Raw genomic sequence first — 27,302 nt, 5'->3', positions numbered from 1 at the left:
CACAGTCTGTTTCCCACAGCAGCCAGAGGGACACCTCTCCCCTACTCGGAGCCCTCACACGGCTCAATCTCATTCAGGGTAAAAGCCGAAGGCCTTCCCAAGTCTCGTAAGTCCCCATACCATCTGTGTGTCAACCAAAACCCCCTGGTGGAAATCTTTTCCCACATGGATGCAAGTCTCACTCCTCATCTTCTTTAGTTCTTTGCTCAAAAGTCACTTGATATATTCCTTGACCTCCATATATATATATATATATATTTTTTTTTTTTTTAATCACCCCCAACAGTCCCTCTCCTCCTTATTTTCTGTTCTTTTCTCCAAAGCACTGATTGCCTTCTAGCATTTGACAAGTTTTACTGACTTGTTTGGAGTTCATCTCCCCCATTAGAAGACAAGCTTCCGGAAGGTGGAGGTTTTTCAGTCTTCACTATTGTATTCCCAGCGCCTAGAACAGTACCTGTTATATACAAGAATCACAGTAAATGGTTTTTTGACTATACGAATGGGAGCCCAGCGTCGCTCCCTGTTCTTGGGGTGTGCAAATGGGTGAAGGGAAGGTTTTTGGGTAGTTAGCAAGGATAGGGAAGAGGGGCAGACAGCACAGCCCACGCGAAGGCTTGGGCATGAGTCCTGAGTAGTGGGGATGAAGGGGGCGTGGGGAGCGTGTTTAGGGTAGAGATCCTAGGACAGGTAAAAAACAAGAGCTCAGAAACCGACAAGACAGGGCGGCGCCGAGAGCCGGCCGCGGAACCTCCGCCCATCACACGCGCGGGTCTCTGGGAGGGGCTGGGACTCCGAGGGGCGGGGCCGGGGCTCCGAGGGGCGGGACCGGGGCTCCGAGGGGCGGGGCCGGGGCTCCGAGGGGCGGGGCCGGGGCTCCGAGGGGCGGGGCTGCGTGAGTGCGTCATCGCCGTGCGCTGCCTCGCGCCTGCGCTCCTTTCCACGTGCGAAAGCCCCAAACGCGTGGAGTGGGAGCAGCTCAGAGTCCGGAGCCGAGCAGTTCAGCGCTCCCCATGAGGCCAGGTTCAGTCCGGGGCTTGTGGTCGGGGATCAGGGACTGGGGCCAGTCCGGAATCTGGGGTGGATACGGCTGGAACCTGAGAGGCAGGGCTTTGGCCTGGGGGCAGGAGTTCTGAGCCAGTTCCGGTCTCATGAGGGCCGAGGGTCTTGGTTCCGGTATCATGTGGAGCGAGGGTACTGATTTCGCCCTGGGTCGATCCTGAGCCTGGAACTCGGGTTCTTGTTCTGGGAGGTTGGGCTTGGCTTCAGAGATCACGGTCTTGAGTCGAGGGTCTTGGACCTGGGATTGGATTTCCTGCATAGAGTTTTTTTCACTTGGCTATCATCAGGGGTCCTGGGTACTGGGCCGGGGGCGGTAGTCGAGCGTCCTGACCCAGAGTCTGGACGCAGGCATCTGGGGTCTTGGATCTCTGGAAGTGGTTTTGGAGAATCTGTTTTGGATTGGGCCTGGAGGGTCTCTGAATTTGGGTCCGATAACTGGGTCTGGGAGGTCCTCAGTTTCTCTCCCTTGTCGCCCCCGCCCCATCTCCCTTGTCCCCAACCCAGCTTCTCGAGGAAGGCCGGGAGTAGATGAGGACTCCCTGCTTGATAGTGTACGGTCCTCTCGCTTATCCCACTTTCCCGCTCTCTACTCCTCGGAGGGCGAGTCCCGGAGTTGTGCGGAGTTTATGGGCCTGGTGATTCCCAACTCACCGGGGAGAAGAAACTCGACAAACACAGGATTCCTGGTCCTGGGGGAGGGTTGTCTCAGCGCAGGAGTGGTTTTTTCATTCGCGTTGCCCGAGATTCTGACGGACACACCCCTGCTGCTTGTGGTAGAAGAGTCCTGCCTTTGACAGCCGAAGGGACTCCGTTCAGAGTTTCAGTTAAGGCTCTGCTGCTTAACCTACGATGTGACCTCGGCAAGTAGCTTTACTTTTCTGAGCCTCAGGTTCCTCATCAGTAAATGGCGCCCAGATAGGGTTAAGAGAGATTATGTAAAAAAAAGGGAAAAATAATTGGCACAGAATTTGATATATAATTTCTTGGTATTGGCACTAATTGTTATGATTTTCAAGAGGATCAAAATCAAGGTCCTTCTTTCTGGCATTTCAGCCCTTCCTATGCTTGACCTCATCCCCTCTTTGTTGACCCAAAAGGGCCTTTTTCCGTTTATAGGTTTTGTTTTTGTTTTTGTTTTTGTTTTCTGGAGGGGGGTTGAAGGGAAGTGGGAACGATTTGTGGATTAATGTCTCCCTCCTAGACTCTTTCTCTTCCGTGTTTGCGGATCCCCTGAGGTGGGAGTGGGAGTGCTAGGCTATGTGTTTCTCAGCCCCAGGCCCTGGCTCACCAGCAGGCGTCCTATAGTCTGTGCTTCCCCCCAGAAATAGAGTGTGAAGTTGTAGAAATTGTCAAGAACCAGTTCTTCAGTGAGGATTTTAGTCTGAGAGGGAAAACCTTTGGGAAATGTTGAGCAGGGGCATGATGCAGCCTGAATTTGTTTTTGTTTTTTTTTTTTAGTGAAATACTGTATCTTGGAGGCAAGCTACAGGGGTTTTTGTTTTGTTTTTGGGGTACCAGGACCAGGAATTGAACCCAGGACCTTGTATGTGGGAGGCCAGTGCTCAACCACTGAGCCACATCAGCTCCCCTGTGTTGGCTCCCTCGTCCGTGTGCTCATTTTCTTTAAGGGGCACTGGGAACCAAACCCAGGACCTCCCATGTGGGAGGCGGATGCTCAACAGTTTGAGTTACATCAGCTCCCCTGACATGTTTGAAAGAGATCTTTCTTCTCTGTAGAAAAGAAGCTTTAGGGGAGCAAGAGTGGAGGCAGGTGCACCAGTGGAGAGGTTGTTGCTGTAATCCATCGAGAGATGATGGTGGCTTGGACTAAAGTGGTAGCAGTGAACATGGCTGACAAGTTTACTTGATTTAGAAATATATTTAGAAGGTAGAGCTGACAGGGGAATGTGGAGTGTGGGAGAAGAGTCAAGGATAACCAAGGGTTCTGACCTGTGTAACTGGAACGATGGAGTTGCCATTTGTTGAGATGGGCAAGGGTGTGGGAGGAGAGCTGGTTTTAAACCCAGAGGTCTGTGGGAGACCCTCTCCCCTTCCCAAAAAAGAAAACCTTCCAGAAATGTGAGTGAACATGCATTTTCCTGAGGAGTGGGTACTTCCAATACATTTTCCTAAGAGCCCCAGGACCTGAAATGGACTAAGATACACTTGGAATCTCTGGGACTAAATGTTAACACTGGTGCCTGCTGCACCCAGTGACACGCCCCCACCTCCCAGGCCTGGGCGCTTTCAGAACTGGTCATGAGGCTCATAGGCGAGGGGCTTCTTCTCTCAGCAGTGGGGAGAGGGAACTCATTTGTGTGAGTTTGAATAATAAATTGTCAGGCAATGTACCAGGTGAAGTGCTTTGTATCTTTTAAGTCATGTACTCTTTACAGCTTGATGAGGTGGGCCCCTTATTATCTCCATGGCTCTGATTTACAGAGGAAGTTTTAGGGCTCCCAAGAACTTTCCCTCTTCTCCAGGGTAGCTGAGTGGCGTGACGTCTGTCCTTGTACAGGACGCACAAGCTGCTGAAGGGAGAGACCAGGCCTTTCCTCACCACTCACCCAGGCAGGACCCCGGGCTTTGAAAATCACCAGCAGGCAGTAGATAGTCATCAGCTCATTTAATATTCGTCAAGCCCAGACTTTGTGCCAGGTGTTATGTGGGGTGCTAGGGATACAGTAGTGACCCCAACAGCTCTGACTATTTGAAGCTTGATTCTAGTGGGGGGAGAGAGACAATAATAAATATATTTAAGGTGCTCGGTACAGTCATTGATAGGATGAAAAATAAAGCAGGGAAAGGTAAGGCAGCCCAGAATGCCCTTCTGAGGAAGTGGCAAAATCAGCCCGATGGAAGCGAAGCCACCAGGTAGGGTGGCAGCCAGCAGTGCACACTTAGAAGCCGGAGCAGGCTTGGCAGAGTAGTGGTTAGAGGCATGGGCCTGAGGGTGGTGGTTCTCTATTTGGGTTCCATGTTAGAATCACCTGGAGAACTTTAAAAAGTCCCCAGGCTCAGGCCCTATCCCAGACAAATTAGTTCAGAATCTTTAGGGCTGCGACCTGGGTGGCTCCAAGGGATTAGCCATGGGTAAAAACCATTGCTGTAGGGCCGGCGGGGGGGGGGGGGGTTCTTAACCTTTTTTTGTTTCACGGACCCCTTTGCCGGTCAGGTCACAACCACGGACCCCTTACTAAGTCCACACTGTGTTATGCATTGCTTGATAAATATATCACACCCGCACAAGAGTAATGTTTTTTTGAATTTCCATTCAGGCTCATGGACCCCTGGTTAAGAACCCCTGATGTAGGACTTTATAAACTGGAGAAAGGAATTTTGATTTCATTTTGTGCATAATGAGAAATCTTTGGCAGGATTTGGGCAGGGAAATGAGGACATCTGCTTTGCTGTTTTAAAAAGATCAATCACTCTAGTTGCTATTTGGAAAGTAGACTGTAGAGGGAGTAGAAGATAAAAAGTAAATAAAACTACCCCTCAGTTATGGTTAGGAGTTTTGAAAATTAAACTTCATTTTTAAAAAATTAAATGGGGGAGCACATGTGGCTCAAGCAGTTGAGCCCCCGCCTCCCACATGGGATGTTCCAGGTTCAGTTACCAGTGCCTCCTGAAAAAAAACAAAAACAAACAGTAAGCAAAATGAGAAAACCAACGCCAGGAAGCCAGTGCGACTCTGGTTGAGCAACGGCTTCCTACATACGAGGTCCCAGGTTCATTCTCCAGCCCCTGGTACCTCAAAAAAAATAAAAAATAAAAATAAGTTAGACGCATGGAGTTGAAACCTAGAGTATAAGTTGTTAGGAGGTAAGAGGAGGACTGCAAAGGAGTACTGATGCTTAATGTATGTAGAAGTTTTAATTAACTTGACTGTAAATGTGTGGAAATGGATAGAGTTGATGGTAACACATTATAGTGAGCTGCAGGTGGTCTATGAATGGGATTGTGGCTGCAAAGGTTGGCCTGGGGATGTAAATGTCAACTGAAGGAAAGCTAGAGAATAATTTAGGGGCTGAATAACAGTGAACCCAGAGGTAGATCAGAATTGTGGTTGATGGTACAGATGCAAGAGTGTCCCTCTGTGAGCTAGAGCAGATGTACATTACTATTGCAGGGTGGTGAGAATGTGAGAAGCATGGGAAAAATGCAATTAATGTTACCTATGGACTATAGCTAACAGCAGTACTGTAATATTCTTGCATCAATGCCAAAGATGTACTATGTCAATAATGGGGATATGGAAAAAATATGCCAAATGTACACAAATGGACCATAGTTAGTTCTAGTAGTCTGATATTGTCTCATCTGTAACAAATGTTCCACAGTGGTGTGGTGTATTGGTGAAGGGTTATTGTATGGGAATTCCACACATGTGCATGATTGTTTTGTAAGTTCACAACTTCTGTAATAAAAATATATTTTGAAAAGTTAAGTTAGGGATAACTTTAAAAATCTACATGTTCATCTTTAACACCATCAAGAAACATGAAGGGTGGGAATATAATGCACCTTTATGAAAAGTTAAGCTTATTATTGAATGGTTTACATCAACTGAGATCATTTTAAACCGTCACCAATTTTCACACTATTTTTATAACTCATAAATAGTACTTCAGGGCTTTTGAAACAACAAAAAGGGAGTAAAAAAAAAAACAACTTCATTTCAACTTCAAAAATAACAGACAAAAGGCAGCTTAACAAATTATGGAAGTATTACTTTTAAAAATCCTGTACAGGCACATTTATCTTATTTAATCCTAAAAACAAAGTCAGTTGTTTTCTCCAGTGTTCCAAAAGATGACTAAATAAGCGCAGATTGGTTAAATGACATCACCATCGTCTCTTTGTTAATGAAGAAAATGGAGGGAGGGGGGAGATGATTGAACATATGCACTTAAAAGGCAGGCGTTTTAAAAGTCCATTGCAGGGAAGCCAAATTTTGCATGCCTTAATTAGTACCAGAAGAATTCCATCGCTTCAAATAATGGTAGCTCAGCACACAGTTCACTGTGTCCTGAAGTGATGAAAATAATATGTCTGAAATGTTTCTTAAGCTTTCAGTCTTCCTGGCAAGTCCTAAACTGCTTATAAGCAGCTGTCCATCCTTAAAGAGCAATTCCGTTTTTATCTTGGTTTTGCCCTGAGTTGGGAGAGACTTCTGCAAGCTTGGAAGCAGGGCCATCAGTTCGTGGAGAAAGACATCATGCAGACTCCCCTCTGTTTTGGGGTTGGGGTTTTTCTTCCCAATACAGGGCTCTCTTTGCAGAGCACGAAGGTGTTTCCAGGGTCTGGGGACTCTACTGTCACGATAATGTGCACACGGAATTCACTCTTCTTCAAACTAATATTGATAAAGCAGTGAATTCTGTGAATCCACTATTCAGCCAAGAAAGCCAGAATTTTTAACAGTAACCTGCCTCGTCCCATATATTCTTTCCCTATCCTGCACCCCTAATACTTCCTTTCCAACAACCTCTATCGTGAATTTTGTCTTAATCATTCCTTTGCCTCTTTCATTTTTATGTTTACTACACATATATGTCCTCCACAGCATATCATTATTTTAATTTTAGTTTGGTGAACTTTATAAAAAGGATATTGTGTTGAATGGCATTTGCTTTTTTCACTCAGCATTGTGAGTCTAAGATTTATCTGTGCTGTTGTGTGTAGCTGTTGGTAATTTTTATTGTTGGTTGGGTATAGTCCCCGTTGTCATTTATCCGTTCTACCGATGGGCATTTGGGTTGGTCTGGCTTTTCCTGAGTTTGTGAATATTCTTGGCCATGTGTGCACGTAGGCACACGTTTCTCCAGATGCCCTCCTGGGTGGAATTGTGGGTGTAGGATTGTTAAACGTTTCAGGCTTCATTGTCCTGACTCCTGTTTCTTTTTCTCGCAGGTTTCAGCCCCCGTGGGGGCGGCTTCGGAGGCCGAGGGGGCTTTGGTGACCGTGGCGGTCGAGGTGGAGGCCGAGGGGGCTTCGGCGGGGGCCGAGGGGGCTTTGGTGGGGGCCGAGGCCGTGGCGGAGGCTTCAGAGGCCGCGGGCGAGGAGGAGGAGGAGGAAGAGGTGGTGAGTGCAGTTTTCCCTAGGCTTGGGGGGCAGCAAGGGAAGAGGTTTGGGGTCTCCCTCTTACCGCATCTCTCTTGTAGGTGGAGGATTCCAGTCTCCTGGAGGCAACAGGGGTCGTGGTCGGGGAGGAAAAAGAGGAAACCAGTCGGGGAAGAATGTGATGGTAGAGCCTCATCGGCATGAGGGTGAGTGAGGAGGGGAGGGAATCTGCCGAGGGGTGGGATGGGTGGGGTGCCATTGTCCTCACCCCAGCTCTGAAACCCTCACACAGGCGTCTTCATTTGCCGAGGAAAGGAAGATGCACTGGTCACCAAGAATCTCGTCCCCGGAGAATCTGTTTACGGAGAGAAGAGAGTCTCAATCTCGGTACGACCTGGGCCCCAGCTGATGGTAGAAAATAACCAGCAGTCTGGTCTTCCTGCTTCCAGCCTGGCCTCCCCCTCCACGTGTCCTGCACATACCAGCCAGGGATCCTTGTGACTTCCCTCCTCGCATGCCTTTTGTCACTCCCTAGTGCCTTTAGGTCGGTCCTGAGTCCTCTCTGGCCACATGTCCCCCTAACCAAGCTGCACTGACCTCCTTGCTGTGCCGCCACCTGACGTTTTCTTCCCTCACCTGTGTGTGAAGCTGGCTCCTTTCTGTCACTTGCGCTACTAGTCAGGTGTCCCCTCGTCTTTCTGACAAGTCTGCCTTTCACCATCCTGTCTGTTGAAAGTAGCCCCACCGCCCATCCCCGTCCCTCAGTCCTCGTCCCTGGCCCTCACTGTCCCATGTTATTCCCTTTACGACCAGGTGCACAGCTGCTGGCTTTTCCACTGCCTGGCATGCTTTTCCCAGATAGCCCTCATCTCCCTCAGGTCCAGTTCGCACAACTCCTTCTTGGCTTATTCCTTGCCACCTTTCCTCATTTTCACCCAGTCCCTTGATGTGTTGATATCTAATGTATGTTTTATTTAGTTAATTAATTGTGTACTCTTACGGAGCTGGGATCTTTGTCTTGTTTACTGCTGTAGCCCCCACATCTAGACTAGGGCTAGCTCATGCAGCTCCTAGATCAGTAAGTGCTTATTGAGTGAGTGCCGAGGACTTAGTGTTACCTGATAGTTGTTTTTGTTTTTGTTGTTGTTGTAAAAATGCAGTTTCAGTTGTAGTATTATCTGATAGTTGTTTTTTGTTGCTGAACAACTCTTGTTGTTCAGTCCTTTATTGGGGGGTGGGGGAGGTTTGAGCTTCTTCATGAAGGGAAATTGAGAGCAGGAGCTGCAGGCCCAGGTGGGAGCTTACGGCTGATACGATCCTGTGACTCTCTGTTTCTGTGTCATCCCCTCTCTTTGAACCAGAAAGCTCCATGAGGGCAGGACTGCATCTGTCCTGTTCACTGCTCTTTGTCCATATAAATTTCTCTGTCCTTCCCGCTCCTTCGTCTCTGCTTGTTGTCTGCTCATTGGTTTTGGGTTTGTTTTTTTTGGCTTTTATAAAGGGTATTTATTTGGGGTAGAAACTTATAGTTACCAGGCCATAAAGCATAAGCTACCTTCCTCACCAAAGTCTATTGCCACATGTTGGAGCAAGATGGCTGCCGATGTGTGCCAAGAGTTCAGGCTTCCTGGGTTCCTCTCTTCCTGGGGCTTCTCTCTAGCTCTTTCCACAAGGCCAGCTGTAGACTATCAGGCAACTGGCTTTGTCTGTCTCCCCAGGGTCACTGGTGTTTTTTTGGTTCTTTTGTTTTGTTTTGTTTTTTTGCTCGTTGTCTCTTTTTTTCTTTAGCAGGTACTGGGAACTGAACCCAGGACCTCCGGTGTGGGAGGCAGGCACTCAACTGCTTGAGCCACATCCACTTCCTGCATTCATTTCTTGTACAATAATGACCATCCAATCCTTTTCAAGGGCATGGGCTGTTGGAGAAGAGCCCAGCACTGACTTCTTTCCTTATCTCTCCTGGCCCAGGAAGGAGATGATAAAATTGAGTACCGTGCATGGAACCCCTTCCGCTCAAAGCTGGCAGCAGCAATCCTGGGTGGTGTGGACCAGATCCACATCAGACCGGGGGCCAAAGTGCTCTACCTAGGGGCTGCCTCAGGCACCACCGTCTCCCACGTCTCTGACATCGTAGGCCCGGTGAGTGTGTGCTGGGGGAGTCTATGGGAAGGTGTTTTAAGAGCAAGCAGTGAGGTGAGTGGGAGAGAAAGCTGCTGCCCTTTGCCAGCCTGGAGCCTGGGTCCTGTCTATGTGGCATGGAGCCAGGCCCTTCCACCCTAAGTGGCCACTTGAATCAGAAGGCCTCATTCAGCCTTGCTTCTGGGCTCCTGGGCCTGGAGAAAGGGGAATGGGCATTAGAAGGGCCCAGAGCTGGAAATATAGAGATCAGACTATTTGAATTGGTTATCCTCTTGAAAAATTCATGTCTCAAAAATCCAGGCTGCTGGTTGCTTTCTCTTGAAAGAACTGGAGATTGAAGTTTCTGGGCCTGCATTTCAAGACACCCTCTGTAGAGAGAGCCTATGCATCTCACTTCTGGACCTCTGGCTCATTTCATGATCACAGACTGTGTAATTTAGTGGTTGAAAACCCCAGGTTCTGATGCCAGGCTCTGGATTCAAATCCCAGCTTAGCCATTGAACAAGTGATGTGGTTTGGAGCAAATTGCTTGTTCTTCTTGTGACTCAGTTTACTTTACCTCTCTGGAAAATAGACTTGTGAAGATTAGACAAGTTAATTTCTGTAAAGTGTTTTTGAGCGGTACCTGGCCTTTTGGAAATGCATTTAGTTGCTGTGCTTCATCACTGTGCCTTGACTTCCTGTTTTTTGTTTTTTTTGTTGTTGTTGTTCTGAGAAATGGGAGAGAAAGAAGAAATACCAACCAAGAATTGATGCAGCCTCCTCTAGGCAGAGAGAGCAAGTTTTGGCTTGTGTGGTCACCTTTTAAACTATTAATTGGGGCCCCAGGTGTTATGGGTTACTCCACCAGTGGTGGAGGCCAGTGGTGAGGCCTGTTTGTGGCTTCCTGTTTTTAAGCCTTCATTGAGAACCCGGGCTAGCAGATCAGTTAATTTGGTATTTGGGTGGCTCTGCCATTTACTTGCTGAATAACCCTTAGCTGATGACTTGACTTCCCTGGATGTCAGGTTATTCATCTGTAAAATGGCCATGATAACAATAGTCATTAAATGATAGGATTTTGATTTGAGGATTTGCATGCAGAGTATAGGCCCAAAGTAGGGGCTCAACTTGCGTACTAGTGTGACTGCTGTTTTTATTTGGCTCATTTTAGGATGGTCTGGTCTATGCAGTCGAGTTCTCCCACCGCTCTGGCCGTGACCTCATTAATCTGGCCAAGAAGAGGACCAACATAATTCCTGTCATCGAGGATGCTCGGCACCCACATAAATACCGCATGCTCATCGGTGAGGGGCTCTGGGGGTTTGCCCGTGTGGGGTAGGACAGGCTGCTCCCAGAACCAGGTTTCCTGGAAGAGGCCGTCTAAATCCTGATTCGGTTTGAATTGGAGAGGATGAGCAGGCCTCTCGAGTCTGCACGAGTGTAAAGGGGTGGGGGGCCAGGTTGAGATTGTGGAGGTGAGGACCCCGTTCCTTGAAGGGCCAGCCTTCTCTCCTCCCCTAGATCCCTGTGTTTCTAGCCTCCTTGCAAAACAGTACTTTCAACCCTGTTCCTGACTTGTGTATAAAACCCCCTTCGGGAGCCCCCACTCATCGTCTGATGAGATCCTAACCCAGAGTACACAAACAGAGCATGGGCCTGACCCACCAGGGGCCCTTCTTAATATTTTAATGTCTTTTTTTTTTCTTTTCTCTGATTAGAAAATAAATGATTTTTGTTTTAAAACAAATTCAAAAGCATAATATAAAAATGGAAAGCCTTATAAATAACCCGAGGTAAATGATGTAAACTATTTGATGTCTGCTCGTCCCAAATTTTAAAAAGTCAGTTTTCATCATGCCATCTTTTTGTTTGTTAAAGCTCAGTCCCCCTTCCATCACACTGCCTTAAAGACATTACTTTTTTATTCCACTGGTTTTTCTGTGAGTTCTTTTTTTCCATGCTGTCATACCATACTTTTTTTTTAAAAAAAGATTTATTTTATTTATTTCTCTCCCCTTCCCCCCCACCCAGTTCTCTGTTCTCTGTGTCCATTTGCTGCATGTTTCTTCTTTGTCCACTTCTGTTGTTGTCAGTGGCATGGGAATCTGTTTCTTTTTGTTGTGTCATCCTGTTGTGTTAGCTCTCCATGTGGGCGACGCCATTCTTGGGCAGGCTACACTTCTTTCCCACTGGGCAGCTCTCCTTACGGGGTGCACTCCTTGCACGTGGGGCTCCCCTACACAGGGGACACCCCTGCATGGCAGGGCACTCCTTGCACGCATCAGCACTGTGCATGGGCCAGCTCCACACGGGTCAAGGAGGTCCGGGGTTTGAACCGCAGACCTCCCATGTGGTAGACAGACACCCTAACCACTGGGCCAAGTCCGATTCCCAAATACCATACTCTTTATTCTGCAACTTTTCATTTGACAGTCCTTCAGACACTCTTGCCTGTTAGTGCTCACCTTTACTTGCCTTTTTGATGACATGTCTGCCTCCCCGCCCAGACCTGGGAGCATCTCGAGGGCAGGGTCCGGGTCTGACTCATCTCTTTGTCCCCCAGGCCTGGCCCAGGGCTGGCCACAGAGTAGGTGGCAACCATGGTTTAAAAGGAGGGATGAATGACATGGCTGTGGGTTTTGGACCCATCTTGGGAGCACTGTAAGGGATGGGGGTTTGGGGGGAGGGAGTGAGACTGGAGGCAGGGAGACTCTGCCAAGAACCTGCTCATGACAGGATGCAGGCCCCAGGCGAGGAGCTGGGAAGCTCTCTGGGGGCCTGACTTCTAACTGCCACCCCTCTCTCCCTAGCAATGGTGGATGTGATCTTTGCTGATGTGGCTCAGCCAGACCAGACCCGGATCGTGGCCCTGAATGCCCATACCTTCCTGCGTAATGGAGGACACTTTGTCATTTCCATTAAGGTGAGGTCTTGATGGGGTCTAAAATGGGATGGGACTGTCTCAGGATGGTTTCTTCTCTATCTTTGTCCAACAAGCAGCCAGTCAAAACAAGGGGGCGTCCATTCTCCCTACTCCAGTAAATCAGTTCCCAGCCCCTTTCCCTGCTCCAGCCCCTGACCATTTGCATAGCATCTCTATTTAACACATGATATTAAAATGTCTACAAAATTAAAAGCTTTGGATTTAGAGAATAGCATGTAGTGGTCAAGTGCGTGGTCACTGAGTCTGACCATCTGAGTTTTAAATCCCAGCTTGCAGTGTGATTTTGAGCAAGTTACTTAACCTGTGTGCCTCACTTCCTTCGTTTGTAAAAGAGAGATACCAGTCCTATCTCTAGAATTGGTGGAAGAATTAATGTATGTGAAATATTTAGAACAGAGTCTGGCATAGAGTTTTATACTAGATAAGTGTTAGACGTATTTTTTAAAACTTCACTTTGAAATACAGAAAACTTTCCCATATGCCCTTCACCCAGATTGACCATTTGTTATCCTTTTGCTATATTTGCTGTTATTCTCAGCTGGGTATTACTATTAATAGTAATTAAAGAAGGAAAAACAAACAAATCCTGGATGTGAACTTCAAAAATCGGTTTTTAAATAAATGGGGCTCTGTTTAAAGCTTCCTGGGTCAAATCCAAATTAAAGGCTTATTTAAAGTAATTAAATTAACATCCCCACACATTTTTTTTTATTGATCTGTTTTATTTTCCTAGGCACTCCATATGTTCTTGAGGAATTCTTGTCCCTCTAATTGAGGTCATAGCAGGACTCCCCAGGATGGGAGTTTAATAGTTTATTTATTGTGTGGGTCTCCACCCACTGATATAACACTATGACAAGATAAACACATATGCCACAGAAATATGCCCCAGGTGTGCCCTATCCCATATATACCCACCCTACACCAGTAACCCTCCCCTGCTATATTTGCCAAAAGAACATTCCCAACATTGTAATTTAACCACAGACCTCCAAATCCCCGGAGGTCACCTGCTCCTTCCCCCAGACTTCCCCCCAGTTCCATGGATAGTCCAACCCAACCCACCTGCCCTACTCCCCCTCACAGACCGGTGGAGGTACCGAAATGACCACATTCTCTCCTTTTCTGCCTTAAGAGGGACAGAAAAGATTGTTGGTCTCTGAGCCTGCGTTTCAGTGAGTTTCCAATGAAAATAAATACTTCTGATTTGAAGAGCAAAAATGGAAACCACAGCCCAAAGCCTTGTTGCAGACTTCAAATCCTCTCTCTATAGGCCAACTGCATCGACTCCACAGCCTCTGCCGAGGCCGTGTTTGCCTCTGAGGTGAAAAAGATGCAACAGGAGAACATGAAGCCCCAGGAGCAGTTGACTCTAGAGCCCTACGAAAGAGACCACGCTGTGGTCGTGGGTGTATACAGGTGAGCAGGGGCCCAGAAATCCGTCAGGACGGAGCAGTCTGTCCCTTGCTCCCAGAGCTGTGCGGGTCAGTACTGGATAGGAGTGCCGTGGGCCTGGAGACTGGAGACCTCCTCCCATCCCGTCTTTCTCTCACAGGCCACCCCCCAAGGTGAAGAACTGAATGAAGTCCACAGCTGTCAGGAATGCGAGAGATTGTGTAGCTGCTGTTGAAACGTGTGTTTTTCTATTAAAAGACTCATATGTCGCTGCTGTTTGCTGCTGATTGCTCGAGACATCGGGTTTTGGCTGGGCGTGTGCGCCCATGGACCACTTGGCGGGGGTGGACTTGCTCAACCGGTTACACAGCGCATGCTCCGTTTTTAACTGCCTCCTGCGCAGCCGTAAACCGAATTTCGGCGCCTAGGCGGGGCTGGCGGCTCACGGCGCTTGTATGCGGGTAGCGCCCGCTGAACGCAAGCGCAGAGCGCTTCCTTGGGTCACGTGACGCGAGCGGATGGGAGGGTGGGGGCGGAGTCCGGGGGCGGAGTCCGGGGCGGGGGGGTCCGGTTTGTTGTGGTCGCCATTTTGCTGGTTGCATTACTGGGTAATCGGGGCCCTGGCTCGCCGCGTCCGCCGGATACCCTCCGCCAGTGGGCAGGTCTGAGCTCGGGCTTCCCGAGCAGTTTGAGTCCTCTTGCCTGCGCCCTCAGGTAACGACGCGGTGGCGGGCGGGGCGGCACGCGCTCGCATGGAGGGGGAAGGGCGGAAGTCTCCCTGCCCGCGTCGCCGCGAGACTGAGCACGAGCCCGCGGGCGGGGGGGGGGCGGTGTTGGGGCGCGCCGGCAGGTGCGGGCCGAGCCTGGCTATTCATAGTTGGATTCCTGGAAGGGGCCGAGCCCGAGGGAGCAGTCTTGGGAGGAAGGCTGGGAGGGGATAGCTGGGCCCCGCTCCCGCCCTTTGTTTGGGCTCGGCTCCGCTGGCTGCATCGTCGTTGCCTAGCAACAGCTGTTCTGGGCTGTGATTCGCTGGGTTCTGGGCAGTGGCAACCAATGGTATGGTTGTTGCCATGGTAGGGTGCGGACTGCCAAGTTCATTCCGGCCCCGCCCGCTGGGTCTCCGCAGACTGGGGCGGGCCTCTAGGGTGGGGGGCGGGACGCCAGGGTCCCCGGGGGCGGGTGGCCACACTGGCCGGCGGTGAGAGAGTTAACCCGCCCCTCCCCCGTCCACCTGCTTGCCCTTCCCCCGCGTGCCCCGGACTGACCCTCGTCCCCGCCTCCGGCAGTGGCGGCTGCTGTTGTCACCCACCGGGCGGTCTGTCCCAGTTGCCCTCCCCGCCGCGGGGGTTGCCGGGCCGGCCGGGCCGGGGACAGGCGGCCGCCTCCTCATCGCCGCCACCGCCGCCATGCTGGCTGCCCGCCCGCCCCACTGGGGGCCCCACCGCGCCCCAGCCCCCAGTGGGCCCCGCGCCAGCCCTGACCCGGGTAGGGGGTGGGGGCTGGAAGAGACGGTTCTGGTGTGGAAGGTCCCTGGGGAAGAGGTTTTTCGGGGAAGGGGGCCTCCAGGGAGGGTAAGTCCAGGAAAGTGGAGCTATCCTGGAGTGGCAAAACCTCGCCTAGGAGCGAGGGATCTGACAATGGGGAATGGAAAATCCCATAGGGAGAGGGACTTTGGTGTGGTGGGACACCCTGGGAGGGGGAAGCTATGTGACATTTGAGGAATTTGGTTATGTGGGCTTCCTAGGAATGACCCTGGTAAAGGGAAGGACGAGAGAAGAAGGAGTTGTGGTAGAGGGGGAAATAAGATCACTGAAAGCCATGAGAAAAGACATGTCCCCCTTGCTCCCATCAGATGTGGGTTGGAAGGGGGACATTACAGTAACATGAGGAAGACCCCTCCCATGTGGGAACTGGGCTGTGGTGTGGGAGACTACCTGGAGGGGTGGTCCCTGGTTAGGGAGGACCCGATAAGTGGAAGAGATCTTTGCATGATAAATGGAGAAGGGTCCCTTGGAAAGGGTGCACCCAGGTGAATGAGGCTGCCAGAGGGTAGGACTCTGGTATGTAGAGGATCTCAGATAACGCTGGTGGTCAGAGGACCAGTTCTGATATGGATTGGGGCTCTTGTAGAAGACCCTGTTAAGGCTTGGGGAGCTTCTAGAGGACTCTTATGTAGTTTCATGGGACCCTTGAGTTCTCTGCATTTGGGGATATACTGGAAAGGGTAGGCCTTGAAGTGGGGGACCCTTGGTGATGGTGGATGAGATCGTGATATTCAGGAAGACTGCAAGAGGGTGGGATCTTGTATGAAGGGCCCTAGGGAGGGCCATGAGTAAAAATGAAAAGCAAAGAATGATCCCTACTCCCCATACCATCTGTGGTTTCTATCTTTTTTCTTCTTTCTTCCTCTCCCCAATTATTGGTGTCTTTCTGTCCTTTCCTGTCTTGGCCCAAATTCCCTGTTCTTGGCCTGGCTCCTCACCATCCTTTTCATGTGCCCCTGTCTTTGTTCCGCCTCATTCATTTATCTGATGATCATTTGTCGAGGGGCTCTGCTTTGCTACCCCACCCAACCTGCCACTTTTCCCTCTCTTCATTGCGACCTGTTACTCCATCTTTCCCCACATTCTGTGCCCCTGCCTTCTATCTCATGCTTACCTGTTCCCGCGTGGTACTGTCCCACACATCCCCTTGTTCCATGTTGTTCCCCTGCCTCCCCGCCTGCTCTCAGGTCTCAGCGGCGGTGGCAGCCGAGGTGCAGGATGCGAGAAGGCGCCCCCCGGCCGGGCTCCCGCTCCAGGCCTCACTCCCCTGCGGCCCTCTGAGCCCACCATGGCCGTCCCACCGGGCCATGGTCCCTTCTCTGGCTTCCCAGGGTCCCAGGAGCACACGCAGGTATGCGCTCACCCAGCTCCTCACCTGCCTGGGCTCGAGGGAGGCTGGGGATAGAAAGGATTCAGGGCCAAGAGCTGGAGTATGGTTGCCCAGGACAATCTTCTAGGGTGTGAAGGGCCCCCCGGGAGCAGAAGATAATAGAAGAGATACTGGCAGAGTCAAGGGTTTGGAGAGCCTGGGTTCAAATCTTGGCATGATGGTTAAATTACTTCTCTGCTTCCGTTTTCTGATCTATAAAATGGGGCCAATAATGATACCTACCTCACAGGGTTGTTGTGAGGATTCAAGGATCTAACTAAGTGCAGTAACATGCTGAGAACTGTGCCTGGCACATAGTCCAATAAACTTTCACTAAGAAAAAGAAGTCCAGAAGTGAAAGATCTGGAGGGAGCGGGTGGGGAGGAGGGTTGAGACTGAAGGGTCTTGGGGCCAGCAGGGCCTAGGTGGTACAGGGTAAAGCTCTCTAAGAGTAGAGGCAGCTGAGACTCTGCGCTGTAGAGCTGGAAATGGGGTGAAACGGGAGGTCCAGGGTGCAGGATCCAGATTCTCAAGACCCTTTGAGTGAAAAAACTGGGCAAAGATGTTTACAGTGAAGGAGGACAGGAGTGAAAGTTGGGAACTCCTTAAGGGATGAGGATAAAGTAGAAAGGGGGATACTCACAGGTGGGACAACTGGAATGGGTGGGGAGGGTGGGGGGTAACTTTCAGGCCAAAAGGTTGGGAAGGACAGAGGCCAGGTTTCTCGTATAATCCCTCCCACTGGAGTTCAGAAAGGAGAAAAGGTGGGGATGAAAATGTTGGCAAAGGGCCCAGGGTGAAAGGCCAGGGGTGAAGAGTTCACGCATTTACTAACATGACCCTGTTGAACGTCCACTGTGTGCCAGGCTCTCCTCAAGGCACTGGAGACACAGCAGGAACAAGGCAGATGTGGAGTTCCTATTCTAGGGGTGGAGACAGAATGACCGCATAAATAGGTGACTGGGGAGTAACGATGAGCCATCTGCCTCCAGGATTCTCCAACTTGAGGTTGGAGGTGAAGGGTCTTGCCTTTCCTCAGAGCCCACCCCACCCCACCCCACAGGTATTGCCTGATGTGCGGCTACTGCCGCGGAGGCTGCCCCTGGCCTTCCGGGACGCGACCTCTGCCCCGCTGCGCAAGCTCTCTGTGGACCTCATCAAGACCTACAAGCACATCAATGAGGTGGGCGGGCCTGGGAGACCCTGGGCTGGGGGTTCTGACTGCAGGCATGGGTCGCTCACTGGTCCTCACCTCCCACTCGGCGGCTGGGTAGGTATACTATGCGAAGAAGAAGCGGCGGGCCCAGCAGGCGCCGCCCCAGGACTCGAGCACCAAGAAGGAGAAGAAGGTCCTGAACCATGGTTACGATGACGACAACCACGACTACATCGTGCGCAGTGGCGAGCGCTGGCTGGAGCGCTACGAGATTGACTCACTCATTGGCAAGGGCTCTTTTGGCCAGGTGCGGGGCGCCCCACCCCCAATCCAGGGATTGGGAGGCCTGGGCACCCACTGACATTGACCCTTTGACCCAGTGGTAGTTCAGTGGCTTCAGTCCATGCTGGGCCACTCACCCCAGCCCAACCACTTAGTTTTGCTGTGCCTGGGTTTCCTTTTCTATGAAATAGTACAAATAACAGGACCTCCCACATAAAGTAGTTGTCAAGTGTTCACACCAGTGCTAGACCCATGGTGGGCACTCAAGTGTGAATTTTTATTATCGATAGTGTTTTTAGTGGGCCCCATTGGCTGAGCAGAGTGAGGCCAGGGGGAGAAGAGAGGAAGAGGTACCTGGCTCTGCCCTGTCTTCCGCCTGATCCCCTGTCCCCCGACTTTGTCACATGCCCTGCCCTGGCAGGTGGTGAAAGCCTATGACCATCAGACTCAGGAGCTGGTAGCCATCAAGATCATCAAGAACAAAAAGGCCTTCCTGAACCAGGCCCAAATTGAGCTGCGGCTGCTGGAGCTGATGAACCAGCATGACACTGAAATGAAGTACTACATAGGTGAGGCCTGGGGCGGACAGGGCCGTGGGTGCCTGAGATGGCAGGAGCTGTCTAGGGATGGGTCACGCACTGCAGGAGGGGCTGAGGTCCTCAGGCAGGATTTGGTCCATGCTGGCCTGACGGCAGGGATTCTCCTGCTCCTCTCAGGATTTTCCCCCTATTCACAAAATGATGGCCAAAGTTTATTGAGTGTTCACTCATGGCCAAGCTCTGTTGTAGGCACTTTACATAAATTAACTCCTTTAATCCTCACCACAACCACATGAAGGAAGGGCCATTTACTGCCCACATTTTGGAGATGAAACAGGCATACTGGTCCTAGCCTAGCACTTTACAAGGTTGCAGTTTGTACTCAGCAGAGCTATGGTTTGAGCAGACAGTCCACTCCAGAGCCCTTTGCTCTTAACATCAGGGTCGGCTGCTGCTTCTCTTTGCATGGTTCTCATAGAAAGAGCCAGTGGATTTTAAAAACGTGTTTCTTTTCAAAGGAAACTTTACATTCCTACAGCTAGTGGATAATCAGCAAACACAGTTTAGAGTAAAACAATGTTGTAAAATTAAGGAGGACCTGAGGAATGGTGTTAAGCATCTATTGGCACCTAGGGTTTAATCAGGTTTGACAGAGATTTGCAAAGGGAATTAACTATGAATCAAGTAATGAATCACATAAAAACTTCCTGTTAGCAGGTGGTACTCAAAGGCACAGTACAATTTGGCCGACACTCAAAAAGTAGGGAGGGGCACCCATCTGCTTCCAGCCTCACAGGTGATGACTGTGGGACCCCCGGCACCACCAGCCCGCTCTGAGCCAGTTTCTTCTCTGTCGGCCCCTTTCTGTCCTCTCCCACGCAGTGCACCTGAAGCGGCACTTCATGTTCCGGAACCACCTGTGCCTGGTGTTCGAACTGCTTTCTTACAACCTGTACGACCTCCTGCGCAACACACACTTCCGCGGCGTCTCGCTGAACCTGACCCGGAAGCTGGCGCAGCAGCTCTGCACGGCGCTGCTCTTCCTGGCCACGCCCGAGCTCAGCATTATCCACTGCGACCTCAAGCCTGAGAATATCCTGCTCTGCAACCCCAAGCGCAGCGCTATCAAGATCGTGGACTTCGGCAGCTCCTGCCAGCTTGGCCAGCGGGTGCGGCCTGGCCCTAGCGGGAGCCGGGGGCAGGGCTGCGGGCTGGGTGGGGGTGGGGGAGGCTGAGCTAGGCTGAGCTAGGCTGTCGGGTGCAGCCTGAAGTTGCTGACCCTGGGCGAGGAGGTGTACGAGTATGGGGCCAATGGGGAATGAGGTAGAGGGGCTCTATCCCTGGGTAGAGCTGCCCCCGGGGAAGGGGCGGGAAGAAGCTGGAGGGGCTGGGGCCAGGTGTGGAGCGCGGCTTGGGCGGGGTGAAGTCAGAGTGAGCAGGGTGAAGTCGGAGTGAGCGGCGGGCTGGTTTCCTTTGTTCTGCTCTGGAAGCTGGGGATGGGCGGGAACTTCGTGTGCACCTGCCTTTAATGCCGGAGTGGTACAGAGGCTTGAGACGGGTCAAGTGGGAGGTGGGAAGGGCCCGGGGACTGCACCCCCTGGCTGGTGACTGAGAGGGGCCCAGGGTCAGACCTGCCAGCCGAGACTCAGGGGGTTGATGACTGAGCTGGTGGGCATAGCCTCAGAGTTTGGAGCCCCCATTCCTTGACCTGAGGGAGCGGGAGGCTCCTAGTTGGGTCCTCTTAGCTTGTGGATGTCATCAGAACCAGCAGGGGAAGCTGGGCCCTCTGACCATTGCCCTCCATCCCCCACCAGATCTACCAGTACATCCAGAGCCGCTTCTACCGCTCACCTGAAGTGCTCCTGGGCACACCCTACGACCTGGCCATCGACATGTGGTCCCTGGGCTGCATCCTTGTGGAGATGCACACTGGAGAACCCCTCTTCAGTGGCTCCAATGAGGTGGGCCCCAAGATCGGGTGTCCTGGAGGGGGCTGGGAAGCCCAGCTGCCTGCCGGCCCTGACACCTGCTTCCTCACAGGTGGACCAGATGAACCGGATTGTGGAGGTGCTGGGCATCCCGCCAGCCCCCATGCTGGAGCAGGCCCCCAAGGCTCGCAAGTACTTTGAACGGCTGCCTGGGGGTGGCTGGACACTACGAAGGACAAAGGAACTCAGGAAGGTGCGGTCCCTGCCCATGCCCCTCCTCCCACCCCGGGTGGCCCCTCACTCTCTCACACTTGGGGCTCCCTCTCTCCTTGTTTCCTTTCCTTTGTGTCTTTTCCTTCCTTCCTTTGCCCCTGTCTGTCCTTTTCTTCCTCCCCTACCCACCCCGTCTCTCTTGCCTACCCACAATTCTTAGCTTCTCTCCTTCCACTGTCTCTCCTATGCCTCTGTTTCCCCATGTGTGTCTCCCTGCCCCTCCTGCCCACTGACGGCCACTCTCTTGCCCCCCCTCCCACCCCCTCCCTGCCAGGATTACCAGGGCCCCGGGACACGGCGGCTGCAGGAGGTGCTGGGCGTGCAGACGGGCGGGCCCGGGGGCCGGCGGGCGGGGGAGCCGGGCCACAGCCCCGCCGACTACCTCCGCTTCCAGGACCTGGTGCTGCGCATGCTGGAGTATGAGCCGGCCACCCGCATCAGCCCACTGGGCGCCTTGCAGCACGGCTTCTTCCGTCGCACGGCCGACGAGGCCACCAACACGGGCCCGGCAGGCAGCAGTGCCTCCACCTCGCCCGCGCCCCTCGACACCTGCCCCTCCTCCAGCACCGCCAGCTCCATATCCAGCTCTGGTGGGTGCCTAGTGCCTGGGTAGGATAGAACAGGGGTGGGGGGCAGCTCTGGCTTGGGCCTGATCTGGGGGACCTTGCCACTAGATTTCACCCGGAGTGTTGAAATGGACTGATCCCAAACTCCACAGTGGGCTGGGGCAGGAGAACATTGACTGGCCTTCACTTGATCCCAGACTGGGCTTAAGCTCAGACCACTAAAACTGGTTCTGACTTGACACCTAAAATTGAACCCTCATCCCAAATCTCAAATCTGAGTTTGACCCTTCAAATGAGCCCTGTTCCTAAAGCCTAAACCTGGGCCTTGGTGGTGAACCCCATTCAGCTTCCATGTCCCCTGACCTAAGGCCTCTTCTCTTTCCCCCTGGTGCTTCCAGGAGGTTCCAGTGGCTCCTCCAGTGACAACCGGACCTACCGCTACAGCAACCGATACTGTGGGGGCCCCGGGCCTCCCATCACTGACTGTGAGATGAACAGCCCCCAGGTACTAGGGTCTTAGAGGCTTTGGAGGTAGGTGGCAGGGTCCTGGGGCTTCAGGATCCAGATCTCCGTCACCCACTGCTCCTTTGCTTCTTTAGGTCCCACCCTCCCAGCCGCTGCGCCCATGGGCAGGGGGTGATGTGCCCCACAAGACACACCAGGCCCCTGCCTCTGCCTCGTCACTGCCAGGAGCCGGAGCCCAGTTACCCCCCCAACCCCGATGCCTTGGCCGTCCCCCATCACCCACCTCACCACCACCCCCGGAGCTGATGGATGTGAGCCTGGTGGGCGGCCCTTCAGACTGCTCCCCACCTCACCCAGCGCCTGCTCCGCAACACCCGGCTGCCTCAGCCCTCCGGACTCGGATGACAGGAGGTCGTCCACCCCTCCCACCCCCCGATGACCCTGCCACTCTGGGGCCTCGCCTGGGCCTCCGTGGTGTACCCCAGAGCACAGCAGCCAGTTCATGACCCTGCCCCTTCCCTGGGGCCCCCCTGAAGCCATACCCCCCCATCTGGGGGCCCTGGGCTCCCATCCTCATCTCCCTCCTCGACTGGAATTGCTGCTACCCAGCTGGGGTGGGTGAGGCCTGCACTGATTGGGGCCTGGGGCAGGGGGTCGAGGAGAGGGGTTTGGCCATACCCTCCCCACTAAAGACTGGACCCTTGGCCCTCTCCCCCCCTTGTTTTCTATTTATTGTACCAAAGACAGTGGTGGTCTGGTGGGGGCAGGGGAAAAAGACCCCCCTCACCTCAGGGCCCTAGGAGGGGGTGGGGGCAGGTAAGGGGAGATGGCCTTGCTCCTCCTTGCTGTACCCCCCAGTAAAGAGCTTTCTCACATGCGCGCCTGAGCGTTTGCAGGGCCTCGGGTCCCCTTACCCAGCCTGCAGAGGCATGGTGGGGAAAGGTGTTTGGGGAGGGGATGCCGAAAGTGCTTCTTGGTACTGGATCTGCCCCTTCTGTAGAGGTTATGGCTGTTGGCACAGACACGGAACTGCAGGAGGTCTGGGGCTATGGAATCCTAGCCAGGGATGCTGGATACTGGTCCACGTTGGCCTTTTCCATCTGGGTAAACTAGGACCTGCCCTGTCTCTGGGAAACATCAGGTTCTGACCTGATAAGTTGGGGTTTCTGCAGTGTCTGTACAAGAATGGCTCCTTAGGCCAAGCAGGTGGTCAGTAGGTGCTCAGTGCCCACAGCAGGCTCTATTGATGCCACCTGGGGAGTAGCAGGCTGTGGGTACACTTTTACTCCCAGACATGCCCTGTTAGGAGCCAGTGAGATCAAAGTTTTGAGATTCCCAAGCAAAAAGATGTTCTCGGGGTTCCAGGTAAGTGGACCTGTTTCCATGACAACAAACTTCTGTCTCCCGACTGGCCAGTCAAGAGCCGCCGGGCTCACAGGGTGCCTACCGTTTCCCACTACTGGGGCGCGGGGCTTCCTGGGAAATGAAGTTCTCTGTAGCAATCTGGTGTCGCATTTTTCGTTGGTGAACTACAAAGACCAGAATTCTGTTCGCTAACACGTTTGGGGGCAGGCTCTTAGGCAGCCAATCGGAGCGAGATGGGGCCCGGATGTTTACTGTGGCCAGCGGAGGAGGAGAAGGCCACATTGCGCGCAGGTGTTCTCCGATGCTCGGGGGAAGTGGGCCGTTGGCGCCGTCCGGGTAGAGGAGGTAGGTTAAGCGCTCGCCCACGCTGAGGCCTGAGCCGTCCCGTCACGGGCGACATCACTGCCCGCTGTGCCTGGCCTGGCTCGCTGGAAGTCCCAGTCGGCAGGAGAGACAGGCCTTCTGTACGGACCTGTATATGTTCGCTAATGGAGCGGCGCGGGATACAGTGAGAACCCAGAGCAGACACGGGCAAGGAAACCTGAGCTGGGGCCTGAAGGGTGATTGGGGTTGATAATGGTCAGGTGGAACGGCTGGTGCCAAGGCCGCGGTGAGAAACAGCCTGGTGTGTGGATGTGAAGTGCAGGTGATCTGGTGTTGGTGGAGAGGATGTTGAAAGTTCTGTATGAATTAGATTGTGATAGATTTTATTGGCCGCTTAGGGAGCTTGGACTTTATCCTGAGGGCAATGAGAAGTCATGATAGGGATTTTAGAAGGGAAGGGATATGGCTCCGTCTGCTGCCATGGGGTAGGATAGGAGAGGGGAATGACTGATGGGAAAGAGGCTAGGGCCTGGGAGTCCAGGGTGGCGACTGGGCAGGAACCGGGTCAAGAGATGTCGGGGCTGGATCAGGCAGTGGCTTGGGTGGGAGGGGAGGAAGGGTGGGTGAGAGTGACATCCAGCAGCTGAGTGGACAGGTGTGGGACTAAGAAGTTGCGGGGGGCGGGAGAAGTGGAGAGAAGTGGGAAAGGACTAGCTCCAGCACATAGAACAGTGCCTGGCAGATTGTGTGTACTCAATAAAACGTTTTGAATGAACAATCCTATGAGGCCCCATACTACTATGATCTCTGTTTTGCAGATGAGGGTACTGAAGACTTGCCCAAGATCACTTGCTAGGAAGTGGAGGGCTTGGGATTGAGTGGGTGTGAACCAGTGGCTTGCAAGGTGCAAGATGTGAGCTCAGAGACCTCAGCAGGGGTCAGATCATGGAGGTCCTAGGAGGAGTTGGGGGGAGGCATAGAAATGTATATCCCAGATACCTCTTTCCAGTTCACAGCCTCTGCCCTGAACCCCTGTTTACTTGATCTCTCCTCATGAATGTCCAGAGGTATTTAAAAAAAAATCATTGCCAAAGTGAACTGGTCTTTTCCCAATAACCCGCTCCTTCCTCTTTCTTCTCGGCAAATGATACTTGTCCTTGACTCCTCTGTCTTGTACCTGTGTTAGGTCCATCACAAATACCTTCAAAGTATATTCAGAGCCTGATGCTTCTCCCCACCTCCACTGCTGTTACCCTAGTCCTGTACTGATCTCCAGCCACACCATTGTGGCACTCTCCTCAATGGTCTCCCCAATCCTCACAGTCTTTTCTTCAGATGCAAGCAGAGGGACTCTGAAGACCTGTGTCAGATCATGTACCTCCCCTACTCAGAAACCCTCCTGGCTCCATCTCACAGATCTTAAAATCCAAAATCCTCACCTGGCCTGCAAGGCCCTGCATGATCTGCTCCTATTACCTCTCTTACCACCTATTCCTCTCTCCTTGCTCTCTCTTCTCCAGCTGTACTGGCCTCAGGGCCTTTGCTCTTGTTCTCCCTTCGCCCAGAATACTCTTCTCCCAGATAGCCAAGGCTCACTCCTTCACTATCATTAGTGAAGGAGCATCTTCTCAGTGAGCCCTTCCTTGATCACCCTTCTGAGACTGTACCACCAGCATTCATATCCCTCTTCCCATCTTTAACTTTCTTCTTAGCATTAATCATTATCACTGTCTAACATGCTATATAATTTATTTAATCTTGCTTATTGTATGTCTTCAGGAGACTGTAAGCTTCATGAGGGCCATGGCTTTTGCTTACTTCATGCTTTTATCTCCAGCTCCTAGAGAGCACTTAATACATAGTAGAGGCTCAGTATATATTTATTGAATGAATGAATAAATGATTTCAGAGCATGGGTCCTGATCCAGTCCATCCTTAAGGATTCTATGTTTCCCCTTTCCATAGAACTTTAAGGAACTGCCTTAAATTTTTTTGAGGACTTAAAACATTCAACAAGTATTTCATCTTGCTTCTGCTTTGTGCTCGGCATGGGGTACACAACAGAGGACCAAAGAGTCTCCCTGTCCCCAAAGAGCTTACAGTCCAAAAGAGGAAGTTCAGACAATCAAACAATCACACAAATGTGAAAATATAAAGAAGGCAGAGAATGCTGTAAGAGCACACGACAGGAATTCTAATCTGGATTCCAGGAAGTAAAGTTTGGGTTAATTAACTCTATTAAGAGGGAAGTGTATGTTTGTATGTGATTGTTAGAACTCAGATGCTGAGGGGAACAAGAGGCCAGATCATCTAGATCCTATAAGGAGTTTGGGTTCCTACCCCCTGGGCAGTGGGAAGTTGTAGAAGAATTTTAAGCAGTGGAAGGGGGCACAGTCAGCTATTCATTTTTAAAGGTCCTGAGTGATTGTTGTATAGGGAATTTATGATCTGAGATTAAGGAATTGAAGCAGCGAGACCAGTGAGGTGGGTAAGACTGTGAGATTAAAACAGCTGCAATTAAAGAAGGTTACAAGTTTTTTGCTGTTTCTCCCATTAAGATGTGTAGTCTCCTTCCCATCACCTTGACTCTGGGCTGGCTCTGTGATTGTTTTGATCAATAGAATGCAGTAAAGTGACGCTATGCCACTTGGGGGCCTTAAGAGGCCTGGCAGCTTCCTCTTTCCCTCCCTCAGAGACCTGAACTGCTGTCAGAAGAGGTCCAGCCGCTCCACTGGAGGAAGAGATGGAAAGAGAGAGGCCCAGCCAGCCTCCAGCTGCCTGAGCTATTCCAGCTGATATCCCAGACATGTGAATGGTGCCACTTTAGATATTCCATCCCCATTCAGCTCCCAGCTGGCACCACATGGAATAGAGATGAGCCCCTGAACTTTGCCCAAATTGCAGAATTGTTAGGTAGTAAGCGGTTGCTATTTTAATCCACTACGTTTGAGGTGGTTTGTTACCCAGCAATAGCTAACCAGAACAAGTCCGTATTTTTTGAAATCTTAACCATTTTGTGTATTAACTCATTGAATCCTCACAGTTACACTATGTGGTAATATTACTCCTCCCACTCTACAGATGAGGAAACTGGCACAGAGAAGGTAATAAAGTACTAGCAAGGTACCTGGCACACAGAGTGCTGAGTATGCACAAAGGCTATTATTATTAGCATCATGTTCCTCATCATTAACATTTCCTTAATTGTTTAAGAAATGGTAGTAAGATGAATAAAAGCAGTATTATTCCACTCACTAGTGGTGTGATTTTAGAGCAGTGATTTCCCCTCTGCAAGGCTCAGTTTCTTCACTGGGGCAGGGAGATTCTAATAATATTCATCTCATTGGATTATCGGGAGGAGCACAGGGTGACATGGAGCAGACACCTCCAGGTGAAGGCATGCTAATTGTCATGAAGCCTGCAGCCAAGGTTGTTGTGGAGAGTGGCCGTCAAGGATAGGCTGTGGACATTGTTGTGGGCGGTGACCACAAAGGTGAAACCTAAGAGAGAGACGGGAAAAGTCACGTCCTTGGGGATATTACTAAAGTGCTGGATCAGGCCTCACCTGAAGCTGAGATTACCTCTGTACTTTTCCACTGGGGGGCCCAGTAAGTCTGTCTTTATGGTTTAGGCCAAGTTGAATTGGGGTTTCAGTTGCTTGTAACCCAACAGTATCCTGACTCCAGGGTTTTAATCACTTATTTGTACATTCAACAATTAGTTGAAAACATACCATTGTAAGTGTTGATGTTAAAATAGGAAACAAGACTCTTAAAAATTCCAGTTCCTGTGGTGTTTATATTCTAGTGGGGAAGACGGATGGTAAACAAATAACTATTGGAGATAAGCACTATGAAGAGGTTGGAGAGAGAGAGAGTGGCAGAAGGTGCTGTTTTATTCATA

The 27,302-nt window shown here is 51.5% G+C and overlaps 2 protein-coding genes across 7 annotated transcripts; both read left to right on the top strand.

The window, feature by feature from the left end:
* The first annotated feature begins 905 nt into the window (after nt 1-905).
* FBL (fibrillarin) lies at nt 906-13,857 on the top strand. 2 transcript variants are annotated; one of them, XM_004449578.5, is made up of 9 exons: nt 999-1,023; nt 6,979-7,149; nt 7,230-7,334; nt 7,421-7,515; nt 9,097-9,267; nt 10,421-10,553; nt 12,060-12,172; nt 13,467-13,612; nt 13,749-13,857. In XM_004449578.5, exons 1-9 carry the CDS (start codon nt 1,014-1,016, stop codon nt 13,771-13,773), a joined length of 969 nt encoding a protein of 322 aa, XP_004449635.1. In that variant the 5' UTR covers nt 999-1,013; the 3' UTR covers nt 13,774-13,857. The 2 variants fall into 2 exon arrangements, with proteins under 2 accessions (XP_058136225.1, XP_004449635.1); XM_058280242.2 differs by lacking the exon at nt 9,097-9,267 and having other exon boundaries at nt 906-1,023.
* Nucleotides 13,858-14,111: 254 nt separating this feature from the next.
* DYRK1B (dual specificity tyrosine phosphorylation regulated kinase 1B) lies at nt 14,112-22,585 on the top strand. Of its 5 annotated transcripts, XM_058280240.2 has the most exons (12): nt 14,800-15,073; nt 16,320-16,483; nt 17,565-17,684; nt 17,776-17,964; nt 18,361-18,508; nt 19,361-19,647; nt 20,293-20,439; nt 20,519-20,659; nt 20,954-20,989; nt 21,074-21,269; nt 21,644-21,750; nt 21,845-22,585. In XM_058280240.2, the coding sequence occupies exons 1-12, from the start codon at nt 14,995-14,997 to the stop codon at nt 22,214-22,216; spliced, it is 1,986 nt and encodes a 661-aa protein (XP_058136223.1). In that variant the 5' UTR covers nt 14,800-14,994; the 3' UTR covers nt 22,217-22,585. The 5 variants fall into 5 exon arrangements, with proteins under 5 accessions (XP_071065358.1, XP_058136224.1, XP_004449629.3 ...); XM_071209257.1 differs by lacking the exons at nt 14,800-15,073; nt 20,954-20,989 and adding an exon at nt 14,112-14,302; XM_058280241.2 differs by lacking the exon at nt 14,800-15,073 and adding an exon at nt 14,138-14,302 and having other exon boundaries at nt 20,954-21,269.
* The last annotated feature ends 4,717 nt before the right edge of the window (nt 22,586-27,302 follow it).

Source organism: Dasypus novemcinctus, chromosome 18 (genome assembly GCF_030445035.2).
Source record: "Dasypus novemcinctus isolate mDasNov1 chromosome 18, mDasNov1.1.hap2, whole genome shotgun sequence".
In the NCBI taxonomy this organism is placed as follows: Eukaryota; Metazoa; Chordata; class Mammalia; order Cingulata; family Dasypodidae; genus Dasypus; species Dasypus novemcinctus.
Note: the sequence above shows the minus strand (reverse complement) of the source record. Positions and strands in the feature narration are given on the sequence as shown.

Bases quoted from the DNA above. Each gene is read 5' to 3' on its own strand.
- FBL (XM_004449578.5), top strand. The intron at 7,335-7,420 runs GTGAGTGAGGAG...ACCCTCACACAG, and splicing joins AGAGCCTCATCGGCATGAGG to GCGTCTTCATTTGCCGAGGA. The intron at 10,554-12,059 runs GTGAGGGGCTCT...CTCTCTCCCTAG, and splicing joins TAAATACCGCATGCTCATCG to CAATGGTGGATGTGATCTTT.
- DYRK1B (XM_004449572.5), top strand. From the start codon at position 14,995: ATGCTGGCTGCCCGCCCGCCCCACTGGGGGCCCCACCGCGCCCCAGCC. The intron at 15,074-16,319 runs GTAGGGGGTGGG...GCCTGCTCTCAG, and splicing joins CCGCGCCAGCCCTGACCCGG to GTCTCAGCGGCGGTGGCAGC. The intron at 18,509-19,360 runs GTGAGGCCTGGG...TCTCCCACGCAG, and splicing joins TGAAATGAAGTACTACATAG to TGCACCTGAAGCGGCACTTC.